The sequence below is a fragment of the Microcebus murinus genome, chromosome 5 (genome assembly GCF_040939455.1).
Source record: "Microcebus murinus isolate Inina chromosome 5, M.murinus_Inina_mat1.0, whole genome shotgun sequence".
Taxonomy (NCBI): Eukaryota; Metazoa; Chordata; class Mammalia; order Primates; family Cheirogaleidae; genus Microcebus; species Microcebus murinus.
Genome location: NC_134108.1, coordinates 37,814,145 through 37,840,785, shown reverse-complemented (window position 1 = coordinate 37,840,785; position 26,641 = coordinate 37,814,145). Strand labels below are relative to the sequence as shown.

Genomic DNA, 26,641 nt, shown 5'->3' with positions numbered 1-26,641 from the left:
TCGCACACAAAGGGTGAGCGAGGGGCGTGGGGAGGCTGGGAGGCATCGCCGCCCGCCCCGCAGCCTGCCTGGGGTGAGGACGAGAAGCAGGCTAAACTTGGGACCCGGGATATCTCTATGCCATCAAAATTGCCATCCTACCCCAGCGAGGCAGGGAGATAGGAGCGGGGTGCGTGCGCGAGCTGAGTGAGTGCTTACGTCGCAGCGAGATCTGTGCTGGGATAATTAGAGAGGAGTTGGGCTGAGCCGAGTCCTCTTTTAGCAGCGGCAGCCGGAGCCTCAGCAGCAGCCCGGCGGGGCGCCCCTGGCTCGCGCGGCTCGGGAGCGCACGGGGACAGGCCGGCGCCGCGCAGCAGCCGCCCCGCCGCGCCCACCGCCCAGGCGGCCCCGGGGCGCACAAAGGCGGCGGCCGCCGGGTCGGCCTCGTCCAGCCAGGCATTCGGGTCCCGCTCCCTCCCTGGTCTCCCGAAGGCGAAGATGGCTGGGCCAGGCGAGGACCTGGGACAGCGGTGGCCCTAGCTCTGCGGTCCCCGCCCCTCCCGCGGGGAGAGACGGCGCGCCGCCGGCGGACGATGTGGCCGCGGCCGCTCCCCAGTGCGTCTTCGGCCCGGGTCCCCGCTGCCGCGCCTCCGCTCTGCTCCTTCCATCCCGCCCAGAGGAGTTGATGCTGCCGCCGCCGCCGCCGCCGAAGCCGCGGCTGATGGATGCCAGGGAGTGCCGCATTGCTTAGCGTCCCCGCCTCCGGGTTTGCTGGTAGGAGCCGGCTGCTCTTTCTTCTTTCTTGCTTTGGGGTTTTATATAGAAAAGAAAAAGACATTTTTATTTTATTCTCCCCAACTCCCTCCCCTCCCCCCGTTTTTGAAACGCACATTCCCAAAGAGATTGCCTCTCTCCCCCCACGGTAAGTCCGTTGAAATAAAGGGCTAGAAGGAGGCAGAAGTTGGGGGTGGGGTAGGAGAAGCCCACGCTGGAGCCAAGGCCACCAAAACCCCTGCTGGTGCCTTATGAGATCACGGCGTGTCTCTCTAAGGGGAGGAGGGAAGGTGCGCTATCTGCAGAGTCTCCTCCTAATTGGATCACAGTCAAATAAAATCCCGCAAATATATGTCTTTTAAAAATAGCATCTTTGAATAAGTAGAGGGAGAAATAAAGCTCCTTTCTCCCCCTCTTTCTCTCTCTCTTTTTCTTTCTGGCTAAGACGCTCCCTCCCCGCCCTGGAGCTCAGCACTGAAGAGCCACCTTATTATTAATCAGAATTTCCAGCGTGATCCTTGGCAGGCGCATCCTTCAGTAGAGACCGCAGAAGCATCCCAGTGCTGGGGCTGAGATGTGCGTGGGGGTTGTTTTTGTTACATCTTGCAAGAGAAGAGAAGAGGACAGTACCAAGATCAGAACCACCAGTGGTAGGTGGAATTAGGGGTGTTTTGTCAGGAGAGAGAAAGGACAAGAGGAGGAGTGCAGAGCCCGCCAGAGGTCCACATCTCTTTACAGGAAAGGGAATAGGGAACCAAAGTGGAGCGTCTTGTTTTAGCCGGTGGGGGAGGAAGTTTATATCCCCCACAGTAGTAAAGCTGTGGGAAATCAGGAGCAACAGGGTACTTGATTGGACACCAAGACAAATCATTTCCTGTAAGGGAGAGGAAGCAGGCAGCTGCCAGGTCTGGGGGCCAGAGTGTGGTGGTGGCAAGGGCCAGGTCTGTTGTGGAACAGTCAACAAGCGCTTCACAAGGAAAGACTCGGAAACAAGCAGAACAATGACTCATTTGCAAGCTGGTCTCTCTCCTGAGACCCTGGAGAAGGCTCGCCTGGAGCTCAATGAGAACCCAGACACACTGCACCAGGACATTCAGGAGGTGAGGGACATGGTCATCACCAGGCCGGACATTGGCTTTCTGCGCACGGATGATGCCTTCATCTTACGCTTCTTGCGGGCCAGGAAGTTTCATCACTTTGAGGCCTTCCGCCTCCTGGCACAGTACTTTGAGTATCGGCAGCAGAATCTGGACATGTTCAAAAGCTTCAAGGCCACTGACCCTGGCATCAAGCAGGCACTGAAGGATGGCTTCCCTGGGGGCCTGGCCAACCTGGACCACTATGGCAGGAAGATTCTAGTCCTTTTTGCTGCCAACTGGGATCAGAGCAGGTACGTGCTAAATCCAAACTGGTACTAGAGAGCCTTTTACTCTCCCATTTTCCAGAACTTACCCTGAATAGTGTAATAATTTTGTATCTTTGATGTTTTTGTTTATTTGGCTCAGAGAAAAGACAAGCTGGAACTGAGAAATGAGTTTTTGGTGGGCATCCTAGGGGGAGGGGAGGGCTTTTATTTTTACTTTTACAACTGTTACTTCACTAACACCCAGTTTCTGCTGAAGCTTTAAGTGTTTCCTGAACCATATTATTGTGCTGAGATCTAAATCACTTAACTTCTAAATAAAGCTTCTAAATTTTTCACCTCCTTGGTTTGGAGAAATGAGTATGAGCATGGAGATAACTTTTCCTTCTTAAACTAGACTCATTATCATCCTCCTCCTCCTCTCTCTTTAGTACTGACGTTTTTATCTTCTAAGAATAGCCTGGTGTGCAACCAAGAGCAGGTAGTCCTATTGCTTGGGAACTTTTCTGCTGGATGATGTGTAGATGAAGGAATAATATGATGTGTGTCACTTCAATGAAAAGGAAGAGTTGTATCCTCTGTCACTGAGCATGCCTGCCGACACTGAAAATAAAGACTGACTGGTGTGCGTGTTCTACACCTGTCACTAATCTAAAGAATATGTTTGCTGTCTGATGTGATTTTTCATCTTTCGGAAGGAAGTGGAAAATGTTCAGATATGTCAGTTGGTAGACTTTTTGAGCTCACTTGCTATTTATTAGAGGAGAAACAATATTCTTACTTTGTCTACAGTATCACAGACAAATGCAGACAATGACACTTCTATTTCCTCAATCAGAATTGTTTTATCAGAGTGAAAGATATAAGAAATTATTATAAAAGGCTCTTTTGTAATATAATTTCACTTAAGTTCAAAGTTAAATATATTTTATGGGACTTAAAATGCTACCAGAACTATGAATCATAAGAAGCTGGTTCTTAAAACATTGGTGTATTTTTAGTTCTGTGAATGGTGACTTTCAATGCATCTGGTTAGTTTCTACCATCTCTGGAGCAATTGTAGAAGGCTTTTCTAGTCACTGAGAGATCTTTTAGATCTTCCAGATTTCTGAATAGGCTTCTCAGAATCTTGAGATCTTAGAATGTAAATTAACATTTTTAACTGTTTCCCTCCCCCCCCCTTTAATAGGTCACTTTTTTCTCTATAATTTTAGGTTGAGAATCACTTGAATTTTTTAAGGTAAATATAAAGACAAACTACTACCTGAAGAATCGTAAACCTAAGAAGCTCATAGAGTTAGGCATTGCAAGGGAATGGAGTTTTGTTACTTACTTTGGTTAGTTATAGAGATCTTATTCCACTTTTTATCAGGTAGCTTGAAGCTGAAAGGGCAATAAAATTCCATCCATTGACCACAATTTTTAAGAAGTGCTTTTTTAAATCAGAGAAGTATTAATATATTGTAGGATTGTGCAAGTCAATGATTGTGCATATCAAAACTGAAAATTTTTATTCAAGAAAGAAACTAAGGTTTTTTATGTCAGTTAGATTGGAACTTTGTTTATGGAGCTATATTGAAATGGGGTTGGTGGAAATTTTATGTTTAAATATGGCTTTAAGTCTGTTACAGATGTCATTATGGAGGCAGTTTGCATTCAGAGGGACATGCATCTCTATTTTCAGATCTATTTTCATTTATTTCTATAAGTGAACTAATATTCATACTGATTTATAAACCTAATTGGGATGAAAGTCACAGTTCTCATGTAAATGAGGAGGTGATTATTTTGGATTTACTAAGGAAACTGACTTTTAGTTGGCTATCTCTGCTTTATATGAAAGATAGATCACTAAAATTTTGTCCAGTAAAAGAAAATGAGAAGCTGTGTCCTGTAGAAATACTCTGTCAGTACCTATAGACTAATAATTGTGAATTCTATCTCTATGGTTGGATATGAATAGGTTTAATCTAGAAGTTATAGTACCGTCAAGGTAAAACAGTACACAAGTGATTTAGAGCTCATCTAAAGTTAAGTTTAGCTCTTCCTATATTTTTTTTATAAAAATCTTTCCCTTGTACCCACTGGCCCCCACACCCCAAATCTACATATATCCAATGATAGGAACTAGTGGATAAGCAGACCTGTCCTCTTGGCATCCTCTATAAAACATTATTACTGGGATATGTGCTTAAGAACTGCCCCTGTCCAGAAACCGAAGAATAGCTCCCTTTCCGGCAGTGCCAGGGTGTTACCAGCCCTGCTCAGCCTGAAACCCTTTCCTCTACCAGGAAGCTTCAAAGCTTATCTAACTTGACTCCTACAGGAGTCTCTACCACCTTCCTTACATGTTTACCTTACTATTATTTCTGGTTAGGTGGATATGCCACATGCCAGATTCCTTTGCTCCCTATCCCTCCTCTGTTCTGAGTCAGGTGTTCTTACCTCCCTTGCTCTGGTCTTCCCAGTTCAAACCCCCTGGGTTTCTCAAGAAGATGGCACATCTGAATATAATTCTGACTACATTCTTTGAATTGTTAAGTGGATCACCTGGCTTTCAACAACTTTTTGAAAAAGTAGCCTTGTTTTAAAGAAACAGTAGGTGGGAAGTGTAGATGATTACACAGGGGAATTCCAGAACCGAAGTAGAGAAAATGCCTTCCTTTAACATTCCAAGTACAAAGGGAAAATCAGGATTTTATGAATTTTTAAAAAATGTATAAAGACCCCTGAAATAATTGATCTGTATAACAGAAAAAGACTGTTATGTTCTTGTATTTATAACAGCACCTGAACTAGAATGGATGCTCAATTAATATTTGAGTTGAGTTGATTAATATTAATATTTGAATTGAGTTATGCATTTAAAAAAATTCTGAAAGGATTTTATCTGATATATGCTTTCTCGTATATCAAATATGTAGGACAGTTTTCTGTGCTCCTCAGGACACTGAAGACAATAACTGTTTGTGAGATAGTGACTATCTAATAAAGCAGTGTCTCTTTCTACTGCAATACAGTACATGTTAGTTTCAGGTGATTATAAAGCACTGGACTATTTCTCAAAGCTTTTATGAGAGACGTGGAATCATCAGGAAGACTAAGGTAAAATCATAATATTTATAAGGTACTTACCTTCTAATAAATCTAAAAAAAAATCCTGAAATATTGAAATCTCAAAATGACTTTTGGTGTGGTCTGTGGTTCTTTTAGAAAAGAATAGAACAGGCTCAGATGACTTGTTACATAGATTGGGCAGACCATGCCTTGGAAAAGATTCATGTAACTTTATGTCCTTTCTCTCAGATGGTCTAACAAAATTTCTGAAAACTAAAGTAAACTGCACAAAATTAAAAACAATTTGATTGTTATGCTGCATCACGAGATGCAGGGATGCTCCTTGCATTATATGCTATATTTCTTTCATAAATGATAGTGACCTGCTTAGGATTTAGAAGATACCTTCAAATTGTCCACATGATTTCATCAACTGAGTGTGAGGATAATGTACCATGAAGCCAGAAGAGATAACACTACTTGAGAAAAGGAAGTTTGGAATGAAAGTAGATGGTAGTCTAGGCCCTAGGGCATGCAAGCAGGTATCTAAGAAGTTGAAATCCACTGGTGCATAATTATTGGTAATATTCATGAGTGAAATTATATTACCCGAAACATAACGATGACATGAAGTGTGAGAGTTGACTTGTAAGTTGTCAATTAGTCTGCAAGTCATATTTTACTTCTGTAGACCACATTAGACTTATAAAACAGTTTTCTATACTTTAGTTCAGCAAACAGTTGTTTATCTGGAATCTGGTTAATAGCCATTAGAAAGCAATTAAATACAACTAGAATGAAAATGATTCTTAATATAGTGGCAATTCAGAAAACACTGACCATCTTGTATGGTCTCTGGCTTGTCTGAATGGGCATTGATTATCACTTACAGTAGTGAAGCTCTGGAAGGGGTTGAAAACTAACTAATCAGACATTGCTATGATCCTCTAACTTATCCTGGAATTTGCCTAAAAAACTTATTGTCAGTTTGTTCCTATTGTGTGGCTTTTTCATGAAAAAGAAAATATTGTATAAATGGTCAATTATTTTTGGCTTCAGTTTGAATTATGATCATATTCTCATTTACTAAAATAATGTGGCCATTCTTCAAAATGAAAGAAGATTATGGTGATAACTTACAATTTATAAAATAACCATAGACCCATGTGGATGTACATTAATGACAGCCATAAAGCTTTACTACTCGTCTCTAGAAGTACATTAAAAATAAATAAAATAAAACAAAAATGACCAGGAATAGATTAAAATAGTCAAGGGCAGTTTACCAGATAATTATGGAGAAACACTTGTACTCAGTCATTTTAAAGACAAAAACGAGTTTTGTTTTTTTTTAAAGCAGCTTAATTTTTTGGCTTGATTTCTCAAGAATTCTTGTCTCTAAATACTTCTCCACTTTTTGCTTTACAGGGTTGTCTCTAGGGGCATGGTCATGATTCCTTACCTTCAAAATTCTAGAGGCATTGTTGTGCCATGTTTTGGGTAGATTTTGCTTAAGGCAAAACTATAAATGGCAGGGGTGGATTCCATGAGATTTCTGTCCCAGCACAGCTTCCATATTGCCTCCTTAGAGGGAAGATCTTTTAACAAATACTCTGGAGACTGCAACTTATTCCAAGCTATACTCTTGGTACATACTGTGGAAAATAGGAAGAAAAAAAAGTTGTCCTGAGAAATGTTAGACAAATATTGTGAAGAACCTCTGAAAAAAAATAGGACAGTCTCTAAAAACTGGGGCAATTATGTGGTAATTAGTAAAATAATCCTGAAATAACAGCAAAAACCAGGAGTGCCAACCTTCAGTAGGACGTTGATTAGGTCTGGCCTGAGCCAAGCTATTTTCATGTTTCAAATATGCAACTCTACAAACGTTGAAAAGAAGGATTTGCAGTTACTATAGTACACTGACATAATGCCTCAAGAAAAATGTTTAAAGATATTTTAAAACACGAATCAATGGTTAGTACATTAACAAGTTATCCTTAGTAAATTAATACGTTTTCTCCATTTTGAAGGAAAGATTGAACTCTTACTTCACTGAAGGCATCTATTTCTTATAGTAAGCTATGTTATTAATATGAAGAAAAGGATATTCCTGTTATGTTGGATCCTTATGACATCAGATAACAAATAGAGCAATTCATATTTCATTTAAATTAATTAAATAACATACTTTAGTAGAGCATTTGCTATGTCCACAGAAATTTAGTAGATACTGGGGCAAATAAAGACACATAACATGTACTTTGTACTTCTAAGGGACATACAACTTCTCTGGGAAGCAAACATGAAAAGCTGAATATTTAATTACAAAGAGGTCACATGTGATTAATGAGGTACTGTTTATCAGTGGTTCAAGTTCAGGATGGAGGGGCAGCTGTGGGCTACTCAGTGTTGTGTAAAGAAAACATTGGTTAACTGAACTCAATCTTGCATTGTTCTATTTGCATTCATTCATCCATTCATTTAAAAATAATTCTGTTGTATGTGTTACAGCAGGTAAGTGGTTTGCTCATGATCACACAACTAATAAGTAGTCACTTTTTTGTGTCTATAGACAGTTATCAACCTAAATCTAGGGAAAGACAATTAAATATATCAAAAAAATTAAGCTTTGTTAATTAAAAATAATTCTATCTATGGTTTAGAAAATCTTGATTAAATATCAGAATACAAATAATTAGGAACAGAAAGTTAAGGTAGAAGAATAAATTTTCGGAAGGCAAGGAATTTACTAACTGGATATTTGCTTAGAGTATTTGGCCCTGAAAAGAAGAGTTGCCTCTCTGGTGTGTTTGGCACATTTTTCCAGGGCAATTCTGTTTTATTTAATTTTTTTTTTTTTTTTGGTGGCAAAAGGTACAAATTTTTAATTTTACATTTTTTTTCCAAAGAAAGACATTCACTTGTAGATGTTTCATTTCCTATGACTCTCTTGTTCTCACTCACCTACATTCCCACAGCAGTAAAATTAAAGCAAGGCTTAGACAGCTAATCTTCTGTGCTCATTGATACAAGCCAGACAGATGAAAATTTCAGAGTTAATATTTCTTTCAGGGATTGTAGCCTTTGCAGCTTCTTATCCTGACTTCTATGGATGTCTTAATGCTTTTTTTTTCACCAAAGTCCCCTACTGTAGCCAGGGTAGGGAGTGCCTGACATGGTGCCATGTTGGTATTGACTTCCTCCTGTCTTCTGACACACATATTATGCTACCCTTAAAAAGCAGACAGCTATTCATCATCTCTGTTCTAGGTATGAAGCACTGCAGGGAGTAGAAAGAACACTGATCTATGTGATGTCTAATCTTCTCTCCTCATTCCAATGGTGATTTTGGGCAAATTGTTTAATTTCTCTGAGACCCTGTGTCTTCATATGTAAAATATTAGGAACAAAGCCAGCTCGGAGACTTTGCAGTTGTTTTGAGATTAAGATAATGCATTTGAAATTGCTTCAGAAATCTTAAACTATTACCCAGATAGAAGTATTATTATGATTACCACACTCAGTAATATAAAACACCTACATGGGTTCATCAGCTTTAGTACTAATGATATCTTGAGGCATTAATAAAAGTAATTCTTCTCCTTTGTCTGTCCCCCAAGCACCTTCCTAACATGAAGTGCTTCAGACATTAGAAAATGTGGCTTAATGAAAACTGAGGGGCGGGGCAGCCTTAATGAAGAATTTAATAATGGCTGATTGATTTAGTGACAAAGGAAATTGCTGGCTGTTGTGCTGCTCAATGTGATGCCAAGATGCCAGTTTTTCCCTGTCAAGCTGGAAAGGTTGGAAAGTAGAAGGATCTGACCTGTTTGTGAGTGAAGTTGATCTTTACATTGTTGTAAACTGTGGTAGAGGAAGAGATGCTGTGAACCCCAGGGGAGAAGCCTAAGCCAGGTAGTCACAGGTAGTCACACTGCATGGCCAGAGGCAAGAGAAAAGGCTTCCCTGATTTTGCTCAATATTTTTTTGAAAGTACTTTCAGAATTCATTTTCCACTATTAACTTTTCTTGTAAAACAAGTGTTGGGGCTCCTGGCTGCAGGCAGGGTGCTGCCCCTCTGCAATGCTGCGTGACAAGGCTCTTGTCCTCTCTCTGGTCTAGGAAGGTGTTTTGTATTACCCTTTGGGCTGAGAGGGAAGCCTTAAGTGAATGGTATAATTAAAAAATGATGCCATTATGGCACTTAAATAACCTTTGTAGGTAAAATAAAGTAGCGTGATCTGTGCCCTTGGGAAATAATTTGATTTTAACATATATTATTGTGCATGTACAATGTACAGGGCACATTTGTTGGTTGCCAAAAATGGAAAGTGGCATCAAAGGGTGAAACACAGTTATTAAGGCAGGGGCAATATATGTAACCCCAACAATATTTGTACCCCCATAATATAATGAAATTAAAGGAGGAAAAAGAAAAAAAAGTTAAGTGTATACATCTGGACCACGAGACAAACACTGATGGTTATGTGCACTAGAGTTTTAGAGTAGGAGGGGGTACTGGGGTCTCTGGCAGATAGAGACAATCTCACAGAGCAGAGCAAGCTGCAGGTGGGCTCAGAGAAGGGTAGAACTCAGATAAAGTGAAAAGGCAGAGGAGTGTTCCTCACAGACTTAAGTGAGGGGAGAGCAGAGGAATGTACTGGTTTGTTGGGGGATGGATTTGATAAGACGTTGATGGCTGGGGTGAGCCTGTGCATGGTATGCAAGGTAAGAAGTATTATTATTAAGGCAATTGTGGGATTTTGAAAGAGCCATGGGGTAGTAGTGTTATGTGCATGTTTTAGGATGATTAATCTCACCATAGGGGATATGCAAGATTTCTGAAAGAGAAAGAGGGGAGAGAAAGAAAAAGAAAGAGAAGTTCCATTATATTAAGCAGTTTAGCTGGGAAAGAAGAGGTTAGGTGCCAAAGACATATAAATATATGAAGGAAAAGAAAAATATTTGGGACTTGGTGAATAAACATAGAGAAGAAAAAGGAATATCTGAAAATGATTCTTCAACAATTGATTAATATAGGCAATCCCAGAGGGAAGGTGAATTTGAGAGACATTGAGATGAGTTACATTAATATAGAATACTTAACCACTTTGGGACCAGTGTAGACTATAGTCGATAGCCACAGATGAATGTGCACAGTGACTTTAGCTGACAGCCGTGATATGACTTTTCTAATTTTTCATTTATCAAAATAAAATTGTGAACATTTAAAAATAACATAATGAAAACACATATGTATATGTTACCTATTGTGATTTACATTACAAGTAAAGCTGCCTGTAAAGTAAAACAAGCTTTCAGTGCTTTAAAGCTTTCCTCATCACACAAGAGCAAAACGGATTCGTCATCAATGCACAGCACAAACTATCATGTGGACTATGAGTGCCACCTGTGGGCAAGGTTTCGCCGCTGGCGAGCGCCGTACCGAAGTGGTTAAGGTAACAAGCAGTCAGTAAGGTGCTGATGTTCAGATGGTGACTGTAGAGATGAGGGTGTTGCTCAAGAGTGACACTTGCTGTGGGGGAATAGATGGGACACTACCCAGTGTTTTGGCCAGAGGGATGAGTGCATGACTCAGTAACTCTGTGGGATACTACATGATGAGAGCAGGGAACCAAAGTCTATTTCTACATTTGGGTGATTGGAGCAGGGAGTGGAACCAAAGATGAAAGATATATAGTGACCTGAAAAGTGGGAAGAGAAAAAGTTCAATGTAGCATCACAGAACCAAATACAAGAAAGATTTTCAATAATGATTATGGAAAATATGTGTTGTTTCTATATATGTCAAGTACTATTAAAAGCTTTACATATTTTATTTCATTTTTATCTTCACAACAATTCTATCAAGAATAAATGGTTGAAAAGTATAAAAAGCAAGTGTAAAACGTGATTAAATAAAGAAGAAAAGACAATGTAGCAATCTTAGAAGTTAAAATTTATTGTTTTCTGGTGTGCTATGCACTGGACTAAGTATTTTATGTTCTGCTCTATGAGGTAACTATTATTATCTTCATTTTTAAAAGAGGAAATGGAGACTTAGGAAGGTTCAGTAACTTTTTTTTTTTTAACAGAGAGATGAGTTTATTTATTCACACAACAAATACTTATTGTGCATCTTATATTGTGCCACGTGCTATTCTAGGCACTTCCTTCATGGAGCTTATAGGCTAGTGGGGGAGATGAAGAGATGTGTATTTGGGGGAAACATGGTGTCCCAGGCAGAGGGAACATCAGTTACAACTTTGTCCTTGTCCAAAATATTCTTTGAAACTATTTTCAAGGCCAAGTTCAATTTAACGTAGTTATTGAATGCAGCATGTTATGAAAAGATATATAAGAGGCAGTCAATTGTTGCTTATCGGGCTGTGAAGTCATTTGTACTTGAGTCCGCCAATTTATTCAAAAATAAAGTGGAAAGAAAGCAGCAGCCTGTGGTGTGGAAGGGGCTAAGATTAGAAAAATAATCGAGTCCTCATTTTTATTTTGTATTTATTATAGCTGAAAGTTTTACATTAAAAAGACTTTAAGTTAAATAATATGCCCCAAATTATTAATTCACAAACATATATCCTACTCTGTAAGGGAGGCTGATTTTATAAAATTTCAATAGGAATGAAATGTTTTCCATCTAATTGCACAGGCAGTAAGCAGGAACTATGGATATCAAAGTCTTCTGCAAATACTGTCTACATGTTATAGCTGCTTTTACTCCTTTCAAAAGTAGTGCTCTATTTAGTCTGGTGTTAGTTGTAAAATTCCTTATTGGTGTCACAATTTCTTCTTACTACATAATATCATTCTTTCTGCAAATTTCTGTTTTACTTAATGCTATTTTGGGAAGCATACTCAGAAGTAAAGAGCTATAATAATGTACTAGTTTGTTATTTATGGCTTTCTTCTAATATACAAGGGAAGAATAGCAATGGTGGTACCCATACAATTTTGGTGTAAACTCCAAACATGAACATGTGGAATATTTCATTGTAGTGACCTTTACATTGTAGTGTAAATTGCAACAGTTGAAATAATTTTTAAAAGGAGAATAATTGTGGGAGTCCTGAAGATATAAAATTTATAGATTATACACTTCTTTGAAAGATATTTTACAGATTCTGGCGAGATCCCGTGTAATAATGTTCTGCTTAGGAATGGCCTGCTGAGCTGCTAATGGTACTAATATGACATGTTTGATGACAGAGGACTGGAGTTAAGTCAAGAGTGGTTTTGACCTGCCCCTTGAATAAAATTAGCTGGGATCTTTTCATGTTTCTTTTGTTGAACTTATAAATTATGATTTATATAAAGATCATTTCATTTTCTTCTTGGAACAAGGTATTAAATTTAAAAAAATTGGTTAGACTTACTCTTGAAAACTTAGCAAAACTGTTTTCCTCATTGCTGATTTTGAGATTTGCCTTATATTATTTGCTTCAGAATAATGATATGCATATATGTTTTTCTTTTGATTTTGACACAGTTTAGGAAAACCATATTTCAAGTATGTTACTTAAAACAAATTGCCTCTTGTTTTCTGTTCCTACTGGTGGCATAATTTATTTTCACTATATACAAATGCATCATCTTTTCAAGGCTGATTTCAGATTTAAGTTTCATTTGATGGTATTTTGGTGTTCATGCTACACGGTATTCTTATGGCTAATGTAAGAATGATCAACTTCATAATGAGGGGAACATTCTAAATTGGAATTTTCTAATTTCTGATTATTTTTGCCATGATATTGTTATGAATTTCAGAAATTAAAATGATTTTTTTGGATGGGGTATGGGTTTAAATTTTCAACAGAAATAAAGCCTTCCTGCTCCAGCTTTCCAATGTGTTTAGGTTTATAGGTTTGATTTCACAACAGTATGTCAGGCCATTATGTTTAAAATGATGGTAGGCCAGCCTTAATGTGACAGATAAAGGTGTTTAACCATACATATTTGACCGATTTAATAACAAATACATAATAGAGCTCTGCAAAAATTTTTATTATCTTATATATTCAGGAAGAATTTTCTATGCCCTATCCCTAGACCTTTTGATCCTTGCTTTTTAATAGTAATAGGCTATCCTAAAGATTATCATTAACTTTTGAAGCAAAACATTCTTCAGTTGTGATTATACCCTGCCTAGTACACTATGTCTATGGCTACCATTACAACAAAAATTATACAATGTATGTATTTCAACCAGCATTTACTGAACACTTGCTGTATACCTAGAATTGTGCGAATGCTTTCACCTGAACCATCTCTTTGATGCTGTGCCACCTCCACCCCCCTCCCCCACCACCAGTGAGATACAGTGAGATATAAGTATAATTACTGCCTTTTTATCAGATAAGAGAACTGATCCTCAGAATTGTAAATCACTGACACATCCAAGACCACGCAGGTAATGAGGGGCAGGGCAAAGATTTCATCTTTAAGTCTTCTGACCTCATATCCTATGCTTGGTTAACACTATGATTCTAAAAAAGATGCTGTTTCAAACTACTGCTTTTACAGATGACAACATGAGACCCTGAGAGGGTGAGAAATTGCTTGAAGTTCTAATGTTAAGTATTTTTCCCTTTCCAGACTACTGTGCTTTTCTTTATTCGCCTCCAAATGTTTTTAGAAGCAAAATGGAACTACTCCATCATACACACTCACTGTCTTATACTGCCTCCCTGATGAGCCCATCACTTCCAATAAATGGGAATGATTTCTACTCCACTCCTCAGCCCACGTCTTTTTGAGCTCTTTTTTCTAGCTTTTCCCTAACATCTACCCCTGAATGTCTCAGGAGAAAAAAACTTAAAAATGTGACTGTACAAAAATCGAAATTAACATCTTCCAGAAATTTGCTGATTCCTCTTAAAATGCTGGGATTTCTAAGGATTCCCTTTTTAGAATAATTATCTCATATTTCTTTTTCAGCTCTGATTGCATTATCTCCTTCACTTCCTTGAACTTAAGGCCTGTATGCTTTTGATTTCAGAATTTTCAGCTTTGAGTTCTCTCCTAAGTTTACGATCTGTTTGTTCAGATGCTTCCTTGATATCTCTCTCTGGGTATACTGCATGTTTCTCAAATAAGTAGGTTCTATTCAAAGCTCTATATTTCTAGCCATCTCCAATAGTATCTTATATTTGCATTATTGCTGTTGAGTCAAGGTTTTACCATTTATTCAGGCTCTGAAGCTAGAATCTGTGTGCCATTCTTTACACTTCCCTAACTTTAGTGCCTACATCATCAAATTTTAACAAGATTACCTCTAAAATGCCTTTCAAATTGGGCTCCCTATTTTTGTTCTTACTTCCATTGCCTTCGTTGAGGAAGGGGCTTAATCTAATACAACCAGTGTCTTCCCACTCTAATGGAGTCCCCTTTTACAGGAATGTAAAGACCATTTATTGTGTTTCTGAAATGTGCCAGGCACTGCTAAGGTGCAAGGCAAGAAATAAAAAAAAAAGACCCAATTCCTAAATATGAATGACTTGCTTTATAATAGGTAAATTTCCATGACTTTCCCCCCCCCTTTGTTTATATTTCTTTGTCTTTTTCCATCTTTCCCACCTTTCCTCTTTATTTTAATACAGACTCAATACAAGTAATTTGTATTAACTTTTATCCATAGCTGTCATGTACTGTGTTCTTGTATATTGATGAAACTCCTTCAAATCTCACTGTCCATTTTTTTTTTCAAATTTGAAAACATGAAGTGTCAGTATTATAGAGGTCATTGTTGTGCTATTTAAAAGTATGATACCTAGTTTTGGGATAGTTGAATGAAATTTTAGAAAATCATAGGAAAGCTTGAAGGTCAATTAAATGATTATAAAATATGAAACAAACTGTAGTATTTTCAAAAGTATTGTCTTGTATTTGGGTAGAATACAGGTTAAATTCTATTATGTCCCTGGAGCACATATAAAGTAAACCTCTTCTTAAAGGAAGGTTTTTGAACAAATTCATTTCCTTAAGATTCCTGAGGTATTTTGAAGGGAATTTTTAGTGAGTCAAAAAACTTTCTATAGTTTTTATAAAAATGGTGGTCAGATTTAATTCAGTACTTTTCTGTTGCTGATAGGTACACGCTGGTGGATATTTTGCGTGCCATCTTGCTTTCGTTAGAAGCTATGATTGAAGATCCTGAGCTTCAGGTGAATGGGTTTGTTTTGATCATAGACTGGAGTAACTTCACCTTCAAGCAAGCCTCTAAACTTACACCAAGCATGCTGCGATTAGCTATTGAAGGCCTGCAGGTAAGGATATGCAAATTACCCATTTTTTTTGGTCTCCCCATGCTTGACTTTTCTTGTCTAATGTGTTAGGATAACAAAATGTCTTACTTACAGAATAACAACAAAAATTTTTATAGTTTTTGAGCACAAACATTAACACACTAACTGAAAAAAGGATTATAGAAGAAAAGCTGAAGAATGTCGAGCCTTTTAATAGTTAGATGAGAGCTTGTGATAGTTGGCACAGTACACGTGATGTCTAAATGTAAATACAGGTAAGGAAGGAACTGAGATTTTTAATCTTGAAAATCAGAACAAGCAACATTTTTTGGATTTTAATGATTAGTTCTTTAGGCTTATTTTTTGTTTCTCTGTCCTTTTCTGTATATATTCATTAATTAGCTAAATATAAGCTTCAATATTCCATTTAACCTGGTGAATTTGGGATATGATCAGCAATCTTCATGTCACTATTGGAAAATCAGTCAATATGTTATTTGGTCTTTAAGATACAAAAGTCACTGTTTTGAATTACTTTTGACCTTTAGACTTAATTGGTTTTTTGTTTTGTTTTGTTTTTTAGTTGGAAGGGTTGTCATATAGAATTTATACAGGAATACTCTATCTTCTAGTGAATGATATTTAGCTCATTGGGAATTATAAAATGAAAAATGAATTATTATTTAGTGGCATGTCATAAAACTGCTGTTGTCAATTTCTTTTTAACTTCAGAAATGTCCTTCTGTTCTTTCTCTGTACTTTGCTTTATGCTACTTTGTGTATAATATTTATGGAATTGATTTTAAGCTTTTAAAAAGATTTGCAAGTTAACACTTGAGTGATGTTATTCAGTATTTATTCTTTGTTTTTCCAACATGCATTTTAGGTGAAAGTTAACAGTTAACATTTCTAATTTTTACCACTAAAAATATCACTTGTTTTAAAATAATGAAATGTATTTTTGTCATTCATTAGGTCAGGTTGTTAGATTTTTTTTATGTTGAATAAGGCAAAATTATCCAAGTCTCTACTCCATAGTAATTTATGACTGCATTTATATGCACCTAAATTGATGACTGCTGATGCCATAAAAATGGGCCACTTCTGTAGGTGGCAGAGTATCTTATACAAATTGAATTCATGGTTTGATGTCTGCTTCTGGACTGAATGAGATACACTGATCTTTCTTACTAACGCAGGGTTTTCTGACTTGCTGTTCATGAGTCAGTCTTGCTCCTATCTTCTCTTAAACAACACTGTTTTTAACTCCACAGAGGCAGTTAGTAAGGGTTGGAAGAGGACACAGGATAATGCATGTTTGGAAATGTGTGTATCAGGCAGAATAAGTACTAATTCTACCCTATCGCCAGCAATATATAAAGTGTTCTTCAGTTTGTGAAGAAAATTGGCTTCCAACAGCTATGTTACTTAACACAGAATGGCAAGCTAGTCTTTTATAATTGTTATCCCTATTTAACCTGTGTCTTCTCTTTGCTCTTGGGCAAGCTAGGTCTTCAGATGCATGAAGGACTGGAGAATTCATGTTAGTCCTGAGAAATTAAAAACAAACAAACAAAAGACATGTCTCAAGGATAAATTCAGTACCTTGCTATTTTCTCTTACATACTTTATGGAGTCATTTAATAATAATGTGATAAGCCATTGCAGGAGAACAAACTGACAACTCAGCAATGTTTGGGAGCTTAGTCATTAACCCTGCCACTGTCAGAACTTCTTTAAGTGCAAAGTGTGAGCATGGCAGGAGCTACAGTCAGGTTAAACCTCCATGTTCGTGTCTAGAGAGGGAAATGGTGCTTCCTCACCACAGGGACCTTTGCTGGCTGCACATAGAAAGTTGCCCTCTCTCTATTCCCCATAAATGCCTCAGTTCCTTTTTCCTTTCTCCCAGGAAGTCGATGGGGTTCATTCCTCCTGATTCCCAGTTAGGAAATCATTTAAAATAAGAGAACTCTTCCTGGAAATAAATTTGACATGTTACTAACCTTTAAACTCAATTTTTCTCCAGTTCAAATTGATTTTTTAATGCTGTATAAGCTATGTCTGTGTCTTTGTGTCTGTGTCTATATCTGTGTCTGTATATGTATCTAAAAGCAATAGTAATTCTACATTTGATCTTAGCCAAAAAGGCCACAGAGCAATAAAAAAAGCAATAGTAATTCTAAATAGGAATATAGGATTGCAAAAATATGTTCCATTGTGACATGCATGATCTCATATTTAGCCTCATATTGAAGTAACATTTTCTGATTTTAAATCATATCTCTGTTTTACTTTGCATTTTATGTGAGAAACATCACATTGTGCATTGCTATATGTTTCATCCAGAATATAAATAAATATTTTTTCAATATTTACATAAGACTGCAAATATTTGAAGTAAAGATGCTTACACAATTTTAGGCTGCTAAACACAACCACCACCATCACCAAGAGACCACCATCACCACAACAATAATAAATCCCTTCCAGTTAATCCAGTTGGGGAAATGAAGAGATGAGAATATTTTTAATAACTCAGTGATAACATATGCCATAATTCTTCTATAATATTAATTTTATTCAGGCAAACATAAAAATTTTCTAGGGATTTGGACCAAAAATAAGAAAAGCTCTCCATAGGTATAGTGCCAGAGAGGAAACTTACTTTTATGATGTGCATTGTAAATGGAATGTTACTGTGATTTGAACAGGGACTCTGTCTCTTCCTCTTGAGTTTGCTGTGTAAACTGTCTATTCACATCATCAACCTCCTTTTTCCTTAAGCAAAAGAGTATTTTGAGTGACCTGACTAGAGATAGCATCTGATACATTGTATAAAGACACATGGACCATTACTCTAGGTCCATGTATAATCACACTATAAGGTCAATTGGGAAATGATGTGGAAGAGTGCAAATAGAATGGGTTATAGAGGCAGACAGACCTGGATTTGGATGGCAACCCTGCCACATATGAAATACTTGAGCAGATTACTAAACTTGTTTGAATCACAGTCTACTCATTTATACCAATTTTAAAGTGTAATTATATTAGAAATGATACATCTTGCACCTAGCAGGTGATATCAATGATTAAAGTAATTGATGTGGATCAGCTCATTTTTCAGGCAGTGTATTCTTTTGGATGTGTGCTGCTTCTCTCACAACTCAGTGACTATATAAACTGTGATAAATTAAAGTTGATTGACTTTGGGAATCTGAATAGTACCATATTTTTCTTTTGGTGCTCAGGTTGTAGATACACAGACTGCATTTTTTTCCTGTCACTTCTTTGTAGTTAAATAGCATCTAGCTATTTTCATGTTGGATGCCAAATAAAATGTGTTTTCATGTTGGAAGCCAAAGAACAAATGAGATTGTTTCGCCTGATGAAATTTAATCTTTGTTTCTTTTGGGATAAGCTCCAGGCACAGCTAGAAAAGTGGTATTTTTGGAGATATCCATGGCTTTGAGGGTTGAGCAAGAATTTGCTAAGTGGACAAGAACAAGAAGGGTGTATTGGTTAGGGGAACATTGGGAAAGTACTTAGAACAAACACATAGCTATAGGGGGTTGGAAGTACATAATGCATCTGTTTTGACATGGCTAGAATAAGAGATACAGTGAGGAGAATAACCAGAGATAAGCCTGGAAAGGGAGGCTGAAACCTGGCTCTATGGAACAAAAGACTATATACTATGGGGTTTGTCCTATGCTCTCCAGACAGAGGGAGGTTTTGGAAAGGAAAGTACCCTAATCACTTTTCTTTTTTGGAAAGGTCTTTTGGTAGAAGAATGGACTTGAATTAAAGGAAGGAGAAGTTATATCTAGAGAACCCCCAAACCCCATTGGGGTAATTATAATATTCTCATTTTATAGGGCAGGAAATGGAACTTCAGGGATTTTAAGAGATGCTTAACTAAATTTCCTAAGCTGACTCAACACTTGTGTCCAGGATGTCTGACTCCAAAGACCAAGGACTTTCCTGAATATTGTTGTTTCTATTATTTCCAGGCCTGTCCTTGAGAAAAAGTCAGTAGGCTCAGGTTAAAATAACCATCTCTGCATCTCCAAATCCTGACATTTTAATATAGATGAAATTTATTTATTAGGAATAGACAGTGTTTTTCTGACTAAAAAAGTCACAAAGTTTTGGCTTGTGGCTTTGTACATTTAACACCAAGTAGCAGACTATTTTCTTTTTCTCAGTGAGCTGCTTTTTTAAGTGTCCACCAGCCGCCTAATCTTCTGTGATAGAACATACAGGCCAAGGGGGAACCTCTTTGCAGATAGCCAAAGAGGACTCTTATAACCCCAACCACAAATTGATCAACCATTTAAAATATTGTTTCAAGGCTAGTCTATATGCTTTCTCTACGCAGAATCTCCACATGTTTTCAAATATGAAAGACATCAACCATTTTTACCAACATAATGTAGTTCTGTGGTGAGTAAGAGGCAACATTAGACATTTTTGTGGAAAGAAACTATTCAGGCTTCATTTGGAAAAAATAAAATAGAAAGAGAAAATTGTCTTGCTACTCGCAAGAAGTTAATTGATTAGGGTAGTCATAGAAACAGAAAGTTTCTTAGAAAATCAATACAAGATTAAGTGGATGTGACTGGTAGACTAAGATATCTGCCTGGGAAGCCAATTAAAACATGAAATGTTTGGAAATACCTACAACAGCTTAGCTTCTGAATTTACAGTGAAATGATGTTCTGTGCTTTTAATATTTTTTATTGCTGTTGCTCTATTTTGTCTTGTAAAATATCCTTAAAATTCTTTATTAATGAAAAACTTTTTTATGAATCCAGAAACTACCAATTTGTAAATATTTTTAACTTATCCTAACTCTACCTGTGTTTTTGTTACTCTTTGGATACATTTATTTGTCATTCCCCTTTAGCGCTGTCTTGCTGTGTCTCTGTACTTTTGCTTTCACAATTTTACAGGAATCCCCAAACTCCATCTGCCAAAAAAGTTTATAATGTAGTCAAGGCATGGCTTTCTGGCAAGGAGTTTGGCTGTAACAAGTGATTGAATAGCTACTTTGAATTGCTACATAAGACTCAGATGTAGGGCCATTGCAAAATGCCTAAAATGGTGCCAGATTTGTAAGAGCCCTTAATAAGTAGGACTTGCTTGTGACATAATAAAGAATATGTAATCAATTCACTGGCCCTTTCATTTGACTCAAGGGCCCAGCGTTACCAGCAGCTAACAATCTGCTAGCCCTGAGAGCTCTGATTATTCATGTGGAAGGCAAAAAGTCCAGCTTCTACAAATTCTGGCTCTGACTGTTTGGAAGCCAGGTCCTACCTAAGGAATCTTGCCAAAAACAGAGGACATGCTAATGACTTGGAACATCACTGTCCAAGGCTGGCGGGTGAGGAGCTCCATTATCTTCAGTCTCGCATTAGCTTGATCAGTCCTCAAATACTACCTGTAATTTCTGACTGCTTTGAAATTGCACGTGCATGAGTGTGTATATGCATGCATGTATGTGTGTGTGTTACAGGAGGTTAAGGTGCTTAAGGGAGAGTATAGAAAAGAACTCAGTGAGATATTGACTGAATTAGGAACTTACAATAAAACAAAAGGAATCTGTGGTTTACAACAGCGTTCTTTGTAATGGTTGTTAGGCTGCTGTTAGTTTTCAGATTTAGAGTGCTGTGGACAGTAAGCAGAAACCTCTTGCTTATAAGCTACCTTTTAAACTTAAAGCAACATTAGGGTGCATTGATGGGAGGGAGTTGAAACAATGTCTATTTTTTTGAAAATGAGCACAACAATTCGTGAACCGTATTCATTCAGACAGCCTGGAGGTAGGAGCATTTATTGCCACATTTTGCATGCACAGGCAGAACCATATTGAGAAACAGTGACAAGGGCAGTGTGTAAAAAAAGTGACATTTTTTTTCTGTCACATGCATAACTGTTTGAGCAAAGTGTGCTTCTTTTCCGTTATTATTTAACCTAAAACAAAATGAGTGAAAACCCTAAAGTTACCCTAAAGTTCTTGGTGTGAGAATGTGGTCTGGCTGAGATGTTTAATTTCCAAAAGTAGGGCGTTGTGTGTCTTTCTCAAAAGTGGACAATAGGCACGTAAAAGCTATACATAATGTTCAGTTCAGCAAGCAGGCTAAGGATTATATAACCCTTGATAATTGGTTAGATTAATCCTGTACATATACACATCTATATATGTATATTATAATCACTATATTTTTTCTTGTGTTAAAATTGCTGTTCATTTCTTTTGATAAGCAGCTAAATCTGTTAAAAGTGTCTAGTTGTAGGAGGAAAGTATCCACCTTAATGAAATATGAAATAAATAAATGAGTGCTCTGGAGTTATTTAACATGTATTCACTGAATTTAATAAAGTAAATAGTATTAGTAATTATCAATAAAATTTAATATTTCTACATTCAACCACTGACAAAGTGGTTGTTATTTTGCTTCAAATAGCTAAATAATTGAAATAACACAAGGGAAAAAAGCAAATCACACTTTTTTGGAGGAGGCTGAGTCATCGAGATACTGATGAATGGACAAAAAGTAATTATCTATTAAAAAAGTGAACAAAGCATACGAGCTATTCTGCATTTCATTTTACTGGTTATGTTTAGACATATCCTGAACTAGAGAAAAAAAAGATGAGTAAATCAGGTTCTTTCTTATTCTTTTCAGCAACAATGTAAATGCATCCTGTTGTATCTTCTCCCAGCAGAATCTCATTTTTTCACTGTCTTCAAATCAAAGCTGTAAAATGTGAACATCCAATTATCCTTTTTAAAAACTAATTTACTATCCAAGTGGCATTAGGGTTTCCTATAGATATTGATAAAATTAGCATGGTTATCTTTCAAATATCTAGCCATTTCACTATCATAAATGTTATCTCATGGGCACTTAATTAAAATCTTTTGAAATATCAATTTAAGGTATTATTTTCCTTTTCTTATATTTTAAAATTCTGGTGCCATGTTGCCAGAATCTTGAAGGTGAGTGATTCTTCTATCTCATCCACAGATAACATTCTTATTCTATTCTTTAAGATTGTTCTGGAAATTAAAATACTATTTATCCTTTATCCTGAGGAGCTTTTTTAAATGGGCTTGGTTTTCTTCTCATTTGCAATCAGAGAAGCCACAATAAATTCACAAGAGGAATGCTTCCTTGGATTTATCCTGGGATGCCATCTGATGTACAATTAATAACGGTGTATTTTTATGGCCAAAAGTCAACTGCATTTTGAAAGCCCCTCATCCACTGGAATTTTAAAATGTGGGTGAGTGTAAGACAGTTACTTAATTTAATTATAGCTTCTGTAATAAACCAAATGTGTACGTTGGCTCATCCATCTCTCACGTGAAATCCAGTGAGGCTTTTGATCAGAGGTTGGTACTGCTCATTCTGATTCAGTGGCTCATATTCCTTCTACCTTCTTACCCTGCCGTCTTCTCCATGTGGCTTCCAAGGTCGCTTCTCTCAATTCTATTCTTTTTCCCTGTAAGGTGAAAAACAGAGAGGATCATATGTGATAGATTTCTATGGACCAGACCTGGAAGTAGTACACATTGTAGTAGTACACATTGTTCTTTTTTGAATTCCACTGATTAGAACTCACACAGGTGGACACTCATTACGATAAGGGAATTTTGAGAAATGGAATCTATCTATGATCTTAGGAAAAAGAGGAATGAGTGGACAGCTTTTATTCTCTTTCACAATGCTGAATACCTAAAAATGACTTTGATGACTCTTCAATCAGCCTTTTAAGGGGTGTTTTGCTTATGTTCTGTGAAAGAAAGAGTTGATAATTAGAAAGTGTTTCAAGGAGCTTTAATTCCTATATTGAAGTATAAAAGAATAAATACATCTTTCCTACAATTCATTCTATGTACTGACTGCTATCTCTGTACCTGACTAGTTTTGCAAAGCAAGGGGGCAGGCAATTTCTATGTATCAATACCTGCATCAATATATCTATGTCTGTATAACAAACATAATACGGTTGTGATGCAATCAATTCAACTCTCCACAAATTACTCTAACTCTCCTATGATAAGTATTTCCAAACATCCTAAACTTAAAAGGAGAAAGGGGTAATAATTCCTCTAAATTCTTAAGAGTGTGTCCAGGAAACTTGTATTAGTCTAGGTTCTCCAGAAACAGAACCAACAGGACAATAGGATGGAGATATATATATATATATATATATATATATATATATATATATATATATATATATAACTAACTAACTATATATATATATAACTAACTTCTTTCAATAAATTGCTTTATATATATATATATATAAAGCAATTTATTGAAAGAAGTTAGTTCATAAAGTTATCAAGGCTGAGAAGTCCTAGGATCTGCAGTGAGGAAGCTTGAGACACAAAACAGCTGATAGTATAGGTCAAGTTCAAATCCAAAGGCCTGAGAACCAAAAGAGCCTATAATGTATTACAGTTCAAGTCCAATTCAAAGGCAGGAGAAAACTGATGTCCCAGCTCAGAGACTTCTAGGCAAAGAGAGAAAATTCTCTTTCCCCCTGCCTTTTGAGCTAGTAAGGGGTTCAGTGGATTAAATGAGGCCCATTCACATTGGGAGGGAAATCTACTTTACTTTGTCTACTGATTCAAATGTTACTCTTATCCAGAAGTACCCTGACAGATGCCCAGAATAATGTTTAACCAAATATATGGACACCCCATGGCCCATTCAAGTTGACACATTAAATTGACTGTCATAACAGCTATACAGGTTGAGTGTCCCTTATCAAAAATCCTTAGGACCAGAAGTATTTCAGATTTGGGATTTTTTCAGAATTTGAAATATTTATATTATACTTACTGGTTGAGCATTCCAAATATGAAACTCCAAACTCTGAAATGTTATAATGAGAATTTCCTATGAGTGCCATATCAGTTCTCAAAAAGTTTTGGATTTTGGATTTTTGGATTTGGTATGTTCACCATGTAGTGATATTGTGTTGCTTTGCCCTGAAGTTAGGCATCTTCCAAATTTGAGATTTCATTTTCATAAAACAAGAATAAGGCATATTTAAAAAATGAGATGGCCTAACTTGAGAAACTTTCAGTAAAGAATATTAGCTGCTGAAATACTGAATTTCACAATGAAGTTTTGTCGCATAGATTTAGAGAATCGAATCACTGTCTAATTGTAGGATGTAGAACCCCTAGGATTCATCATATTAACGGTATTTATCAAGTACTTTAAAAAAAACAATTGGAGTTTTACTTCTTCTTTGGCCATATCATGAAAACATACAGAAGTCAATATAGTTTTATAGTGTGGAAATGAATAAATAAAAGCAAAAGTTATATTCTCATTACCTAGTTTTTTCATCTTTATATACTACAAAGAATGTGCTTTCCTCCGGGAACTATTCCAGGTATTCTTTATGTTATGATATTTTCCTCTTTTTAGTAGACCTAGATTAATGCTGTCATCTTAGAATTTTTAAAATGTCACCCTTGTGTTGTATTAGCTGTTTCTTGGATTTCATTTCCTCAAGTCTTTGAATTCTTTTCTCTCTCTCTGTCTTTTTTTTTTGGTTTTGATAGACTCAATCTTAGTTTTTTGTTGTTGTTGTCATTGTTTTATCTGAAAGAGTGCAAAGGAAGTAAAATTGCAGAATGTTTGAATATTTAGATCCTATAAAATATATTTAAACTGTTTTTACTTTTGTTTGATAATTTTGCTAGATATAGAAATATGACTTCAAAATAACTTTCCTTTAGTACTTTGAAACCATTATTTCATAGTTATTAGGCATCCATGATTTCTGACAAGATGCCTGGTTTCAAATTATCTTTACTTTATAGGTTGTTGTAATTTCTCTTAAAAGATTTTCAGGTCTTTCCTCATACTTGACATTCAAACCTGCATCTGGGAGTAGATATTTTTATGTTTCCACTAGACGCTTAATGGATTCTTCAGTTAGAAAATAGAAACATTATTATTATTATTATTCTTTCCTCTAGATTTTCCTCTGATTCCTTTTTTGGCTTTTTTGTAGCACGGATTTTGTATTTGTGTTCTTAATCCTCTGTGTATCTGCTTCTGTTTCATGATTACATATATTTTTATTAAATCTTTTATTTTTATTTTGAGATCATTATAGATTCATGTGCATTTGGAAAAAATAATCTATATATGTCTCCCCCAATGGTAACATCTTCCAAAACTATTATACAATATCACAACCAGAATATAAACACTGATATAGCAGGGTTGCAAGTCTTGGCTGCCTACTCAGCCTTCTCTGGCACCACACTCATATAGGATGAAGTGTCTCATTACAGCCTGGTGAGTGTATAACTCTAGCTTCCCCTCTCAGACTTTACTGGTTTGGGTGAGGACTTTTTTCCTGTGTTATTTGGCTAGAGTAGAGCAGTTATTGCCTAACTGCTTTGTATGTTGCCAGTATGTATTCTTCCTGGGCCTTTGGCTAGTGCAAGTGAGCTTTTGTTAGGGCTTTTCATCTGTGTGTGCCCCCTGGAGTTTCCAGTTGCCAGTTTCTTTCACTTTAAATCTAGGATATATGAGGCAAAATCAAACCCAGGGAACTTACCGTCATGTTATTTTTTGGGTACCAAGGTCCCTAGCTGATCTGCCTTCTTCTCTTCCTCTTTCAGAGTCTTCTTGTGTTTGTTTTAAATATAATGTACAGAATTTTAGTTATACTGAATGGGAAGGATGAGGCAAAATATGACTATCCCATCTTCCTGGAAGCAGGAGTTAGAACCGCAAGTAATTTTTTATCTTCCAAAATTTCATGAAAATGTCTGACTAGTTAATGCTCCTCTGCCTCATTTGGTTTTCAGTGGTGTTGTAAATTTTTTAACATTTGTACTGTTTACTGTCATTTAAATTTGTGGGGAAAAGGAAGGAATTTGTACTTATTTAGTCTTCCATATTGATTTGGAAGCTTCTTACTGCCTTAAAGATAATTATTTTCTGGTTTATGTTTATAAGGTGATAGAAATGAAAGTCCAGAGCCACCATTCTTACCTTAGCATAAGACTCTTGGAGAGAAATTATTAGTCTCTTAAATGGCATAATTGTACTATGATCATGATGATGATGGTGATGATGGTAATGATGAAGATAATAATGTTCTTTGATCTGAATCCCCAGAGATATATTTTTGGGATAAAATATGGAATAAA

The 26,641-nt window shown here is 36.7% G+C and overlaps 1 protein-coding gene across 2 annotated transcripts in view; it reads left to right on the top strand.

Annotated features, from left to right (window-relative positions):
* The first annotated feature begins 404 nt into the window (after positions 1–404).
* CLVS2 (clavesin 2) overlaps positions 405–26,641 on the top strand; it is an 80,506-nt gene continuing 54,269 nt past the window's right edge. The window contains exons 1-3 of one of the 2 annotated variants that reach the window (XM_076003015.1): positions 405–753; positions 1,199–2,143; positions 15,279–15,453. In XM_076003015.1, the coding sequence (XP_075859130.1) occupies positions 1,755–2,143; positions 15,279–15,453 (564 nt within the window). In that variant the 5' untranslated portion in view covers positions 405–753; positions 1,199–1,754. The remainder of the gene's footprint in view (positions 754–1,198; positions 2,144–15,278; positions 15,454–26,641) is intronic. The other variant, XM_012777523.3, reaches the window with a different exon arrangement.